The sequence below is a fragment of the Orycteropus afer genome, unplaced genomic scaffold, assembly GCF_000298275.1.
Source record: "Orycteropus afer afer isolate SDZICR_OR568_19922 unplaced genomic scaffold, OryAfe1.0 scaffold00053, whole genome shotgun sequence".
NCBI lineage: Eukaryota > Metazoa > Chordata > Mammalia > Tubulidentata > Orycteropodidae > Orycteropus > Orycteropus afer.
Window position 1 is genome coordinate 14,035,670 of NW_006921640.1, and position 6,419 is coordinate 14,042,088.

Here is a 6,419-nt window from a genome sequence, read left to right on the forward strand (position 1 = left end):
TTTTTTTTTTTTTTAAGTTGTAGTCCCTAGGTAGTGCAAAAGGTTAATAGACGTTCTGCTGCTAACCGGCTAACAAAGATTGGAAGATGGAGTCCACACAGAGATACCTCAGAAGAAAGACATTGTGATATACTTAAGAAAAATCAGTCATTGAAAACCATACCAATCACAGTTGTACTCTGACACACGAGAGTCATGATACGAAGTAGAGTTGACAGCAATAGGTAATTAACTAGTAAGAGTTAGTGCTAAACATTAGCTTCTATTTAGTTCCTACCAAACAGGTAGTCAGTTGTGAGGTGTTGTTGTTGTTGTTACGTGCAGTCGAGTCAGACCTGACTTATAGCGACCCCTCCTTGGGTTTCCTAGGCAGTATCACTATGGAAGTAGATTGCCCAACCTTCCTTCTGAGGAGTGGCTGGTGGGTTTGAACAGCCAGGCTTCTGGTTAGCAGTCAAGTGCCTTAGGCACTACACTACCAGAGCTCGTTTGTGAGGTGAGTTCTGCTTAATTATGGTATGGTTTTTGAAGAGTGAAGGAGCCCTAGTAGTGCAATGGTTAAGCACTCAACTGATAACCAAGGTCAGTCACTCCAGTCCACCAGTCACTCCGCTGGAGAAAAGACCTAGATATCATCTGTTGTAGAAATTCTCACTACTGTACAGTCAGACCTGACTCATAGCGACCCCTCCTTGGGTTTCCGAGGCGATATCAGTTCGGAAGTAGATTGCCCAATCTTCCTTCCAAGGAGTGGCTGGTGGGTTTGAACCACTAGCTTTCTGGTTAGCAGTCAAATGCCTTAGGCACTGTGCTACCAGAGCTCCTAAAGAAACCCTGTGGAGCAGTTTTACTCTGTCCTATAGGGTCACTATGAGTTGGAACAGGCTTGATGGTACACAGCAATAGCAACAGTTAAGTAGGGCTATAAAGGAAACAGTCTAGACAATTTGCAGTCTGCTTTGAGTTTGATTCAAAGTTTTGTGAGTTTGTTAGCAGTGTGATCATGAATAGCATATCTAGTTTCCCTCATCTGTAAATATTAGTCTTATTTTCCTTGTACATAAAGTGGGGAAAAGACTTTTCAAAAGCCTGACTACACAATGGCTAACAGTGAACACGATGCCTGTAGCTCTGGTAGCATAGTGCCTAAGGCACTTTACTGCTAACCAGAAGACTGGCACTCTTAAGTGCTGTAGTATTTCATAGAATCATAGAACCTCAAGATTAGCAATAAATTCATCTGAGCCCTATGCTATTTTTATAATGTCCTCACCAGCCTCCTTGGCATGAATCTCAAGTGCATTCACTTACAAGCAAATGTCCCAATTTCTTTCTGTCTTTCTCTGCTCATATATTGACCCAAAATTTTAGTAGATTTAACGAAAAACTCTCCACAAGCTCCTCATTGGTGCTCAGGTTCTTGCTCTATATTCTGGAGCTACAAAGAATAAATCTAATCTCCTATATAATAGTCTTTCAAATGTTTGGGGCAGCTCTTTTGTCTACATCTGTCTCAGATTATGGTGGGATAGTGCCTAAGGCACTTGACTGCTAACCAGAAGGCTGGCGGTTCAAACCCACCAGCCACTCCTTGGAAGGAAGGTTGGGCAATCTACTTCCATAGTGATATTGCCTCAGAAACCCAAGGAGGGGTCTCTTTGAGTTGGGTCTGACTCCATGGCAGTGAGTTTGGTTTGGTTTGGTTGGGAGCTTCTTCAAGGAGCTCTAGTGGCATAGTGATAAGGTACCAGACTGCTAACTGGAAGATCTTTGCAGAAGGAAGATGGGGCAATCTACTTCTGTAAAGATTTACAGTCTTGGAAACCCAATGGGAGTCACTATGAGTTGGAAATGACTTGATGGCAGTAAGTTTGGTTAGAAGCTTCTTCAACTGCAATTCTTTCAAGTGTAGAATCTCATGTTTGGATTTGCATGAAAAACAACCTTAGCCTTTGAAGGTAAATGGTAGATGAGAGCATTGACTTTTAGACTAGTCATCCTCTGGAGAAGATGCTTAAATTCTCCTACATAATCTAGCCTCTTAATGTTGATGGAGAACAAGGATGTTTTTTTTTTCAATTGGTCACTGCAGTCCCTTCCAACTCTAAATTCTATGGCTCAGACCACAGTACTACTCAGAATACCATTTTAACTCACACACACAAAAAAGATACATTGTCAACATATCAACTAGAATGCAATTCTTTTAGTTCTGATTATTTCCAAGCTTCTAAATATAAAAGAACAAGAAATCTCCCACTGGACACATAGATTTTTCCACAGTATTTTTAAGAGTGGAAAAATATTTCTTACATGCATCTCTTTTCTCCAGAGTTGCTGTTGTTGTGGGTGGTTGAGTTAATTTTAACTCACAGTGATGATATAGGACAGAGTAGAACTGTCCCATGGAGTTTCCAAGGTTATCTTTACAGAAGTAGACTGTTGTATGTTTCTTCCATGCAATCACTTGTGGGTTTAAACCACTGGCACTTCAGTTAGCAGCCAGGCGCTTAACCACTGTGCCACAGGGTTGTTTTCTTTCCAAGAGGGTTCTACATCTCAAATATTTAAAATTTCAAAGTAAGTATACCACGACTTTGTGCTACATTAGCTGTACAGAGATATTACCCAATGTCTTCTCTAAGCAGTCCCTAAACCACATATAGCTTGGTAACAAAAGAATGAGAATTTTTGTCTTAGTAAATGCTGCATAAAAATTAGAAAATATATAGTCTTTGTCTATACTAGAATGTTTTTTAATTGAAATATAATGAGATATTAATTAATCAGAATCTTCATTTCAAATTTTCATAATCTCTTTTCAGGAAGGTGAAAAAAGTTACAAGAAAAGAAGGTGATCACATATATTTGATCCAAAGAATGTGCCTTCAAATTTTTACTGGATTTTTTTATAGCTTTAATCCAATCAAGTTCATCTTTGGCATCTAGAGTTCTTTCATGAATAGCACATGTTATTCATAACCTATTAATTCCTTTTACAATTATCCTCAATAGCATTTGAGTAGAAAACAAACAAATAAATAATAAAACAAACAAACAAAAAAAAAAATTGTCTACATCAAACCACTGAAAACAATAATCAGCCAGCTTTCTTGTAAATCAAAATTTTAATGAGTCTACTGACTCGAGTCTTTGCAGGCATATCACAGCATCAGTTAATGATCCAACATAGTATTAATATAGAATTAATTACTGGTGAAATAATTAATGAATGGTGAAGATGAAAGCTTTTATTTCCCCTGCTTTCTGTATTTTCTTGTTATGTTTAGTCTTACACTTAATTTTATCCAACTATAAAGACCCTGTGACAGCATTAAGAGAGAAGATTGGGAAGGCTACTCTTGCTGGGATGTTCACAGCAAAAACATTAATGAATATTTAATATTTTATCATTTTCAATTTAAATGTTGTGACTAAAGAGACATTATCTCACAATAAAATAGCACAACCCTGATTAAAACATTAAAACATACCTTTAAACTGAGAAATGAACAAAATCATCAAAAGTGTATACCCGGGAATCATTCTGAATAGCTCTGATAGAAGAGGGGCACATGTGCTTCCTCCTTGCTTCTACTGCAAGGATGAAGAAACTGACCAGATAGCTAGGCAGTTTTGATCCAGCACAAGGAAATGTTCTGTGATCACAGCACGTAACTGATTTTGTCCTTAAGGCTAAAAGCTGGAGGGTGAACATCATGTACTAATTAAGTGTAACCAATGAGGTAGATGTGGTGGAGGTGGGCTGAGAGTAGATTCCTATTTCATATTTAATATAAATATGACTTCCAGGTGTATCACATTTCAAAAGTTGAAAAAAAATCATGAGTATCTTACAAAATATTTTTGGAGACTCTTTTTATAAAGTTTACTTGAAGAAGGACTTCCTACATAGAATATTGTATGTAGAAACCATAAGGGAAATTTTGATAAAAATAAACTAAATATAAATATTTAAAATCTACACATATCATAAATCACAAATAAAATAACAAGCAAAACACTTCAATAATGTATGCAACAAATATAAAGCAGGGGGCTTGTAATGTGAACTCCTTCAAACTAATAAAAAGGAAAGAAAACAACAATAAACAAATGGATAAAGGACTTGTGCAAACCTGTCTATGCCCATGTTCTCTCTTCCTATTAAAGGATATACACTTTTACTAATATAACTCTTTTCTCTTTGTTTGGGATTCTTTCTACTCACTCCATCTTTCATTATCAGTTATCCTTCTAATACTTCCACACATTGAACTAGTTTCTGTCAACTGGAAACTTCTCTTTCTATATTTAAACAAGCTTATAGCTCTCCCTTTTCAAAATTCCTATCCTTAACCCTAAATCCTATACTCCCATTATCATATTCTTTTCCATTACCGTGTCAGCTAAATGTCTTTTAAGATTTACCTGTATGTCTTGTAATAATATCATCACCCCTAACTCATCTTAACACATTCCAGTCTAGCATCTGCCTTCATTATTTTACAGAAATAGTCTTGATTAATGTCTACAATGATTTCCCCATTTCTGTATCCAATGAGTAATTTGATTCTTATTTGCCTTCTCAACAACATTTGGCACTGCTGATGACTCCTTCACACTTGAAATTTCTGTCCGGTTCCCTTGACACTACAGTCTTCTGAACTTCTTCCTAGCTTTCTGGCAACTTATAGTCATGATCTCTTCTATCCAGCTTTTAAATTTTGGTGTTCCACAAAATACTATATGGGAAGACAGGAGTCTGTGTGCTTGGGGCCAGGCCAAGGTAAGCAAGCCCTGGGACAAGTGGAAGACAGGTGCTTGTGCCTCAGGGACACTCCGGGTAAGCAAGCAGGGTAGGGGAGACCTGGAAATGAGCAAAACAACTAAGGGAGACAAACATGTCTGATGGTTTGTCATACTGTCGTGGCCTGAGTGTTGCTGTGAGGCTGGAGGCTATGGCACCAGTGTTTCAAATGTCAGCAGGGTTACCCATGGTGGACAGGTTTTAGCAGAACTTCTAGACTAAGACAGACTCAAAAGAAGGGAGAGGCAATCCACTTCTCAAACAATTAGCCAGTGGAAACTTTATGAATAGCAGTGAAACACAGTCTGATATATTACTGGAAAACTTTATGACTTTCCCTGAAACATTGTCTGATATGGTGCTGGAGAATGAGCCCTTCAGGTCTGAAGGCACTCAAAATACCACTGGAGAAGAGTTGCCTCCTCAGAGTAGAGCTGACATTAATGAGGATAGAGTAAAGCTTTCAGAACCCCCATTTGCTGATGCAACATGTCTCCAGATGAGAAGAAATAGCTGCAAACATCCATTATTAATTGGAACATGGAATGTGTACAATGTATGAATCTAGGAAAATTGGAACTTGTCAAAAATGAAATGGAATGCATAAAGATCAATATATTAGGAATTTGATGTCATTGTTGTTATGTGCTGTCGAGTCATATCTGACTCATAATGACCCCTCCTTAGGTTTCCAAGGCAGTATCACTACAGAAGTAGATTGCCCCATCTTCCTTCCAAGGAGTTGCTGGTGGGTTTGAACTGCCAGCCTTCTGGTTAGCAGTCAAGTGCCTTAGGCACTATGCTACCAGAGCTCCTATGTTAGGCACTAGTGAGCTGAAATGGACTGGTTCTGGCCATTTTGAGTCAGACAATCATATGATCTACTATGCCAGGAATGACAAATTGAAGAAGAATGGCGTGGCATTCATCATCACAAAGAATTTATCAAGATCTATCCTAAAGTACAATGCTGTCAGTGATAGGATAATATCCACACACCAATGAAGAAGACCAGTTAATACTACTACTATTCATATTTACACCAAAGCCAAAGATGAGGAAATTGAAGATTTTTATCAACTTCTGCAGTCTGAAGTTGATCAAACATGCAATCAAGATGTGTTAATTATCGGAAAGCAAAAGTTGGAAACAAAGAAGAATCACCAGTAATTGGAAAATATGGCCTTGGTAAAAGAAATAATGCTGAAGATCACAGGATAGAATTTTGCAAGATCAATGACGTATTCATTGCAAATACCTTTTTTCAACAACACAAATGGTGGCTATACATGTGAACTTTGCCAGACGAAGTACACAGGAATCAGATTGACTACATCTGTGTCAAGAGGCAATGGAGAAGAGCAGTATCTTCAGCCAAAACAAGGCTGGGAGCTGATTGTGAAACAGATTATCAGATGCTCATATGCAAGTTCAAGTTGAAGCTGAAGAAAATTAAAACAAGTCCACGAGAGCCAAAATATGACCTTGATTATATCCCTCCTGAACTTAGTGACTATCTAAAGAATAGATTTGATGCATTGGACACCAATGATCAAAAACCAGAGGAATTGTGGGATGACATCAAGAACATCTTCCATGAAGAAAGGAA

At 37.9% G+C, this 6,419-nt stretch overlaps 1 protein-coding gene across 1 annotated transcript in view; it reads right to left on the reverse strand.

The window, feature by feature from the left end:
* Positions 1-3,546, reverse strand: part of ADAM7 (ADAM metallopeptidase domain 7) — an 81,485-nt gene extending 77,939 nt beyond the window's left edge. Inside the window, exon 1 of the mRNA XM_007938783.1 lies at positions 3,495-3,546. Within this exon, the coding sequence (XP_007936974.1) occupies positions 3,495-3,546 (52 nt within the window). The remainder of the gene's footprint in view (positions 1-3,494) is intronic.
* Positions 3,547-6,419: the final 2,873 nt, after the last annotated feature.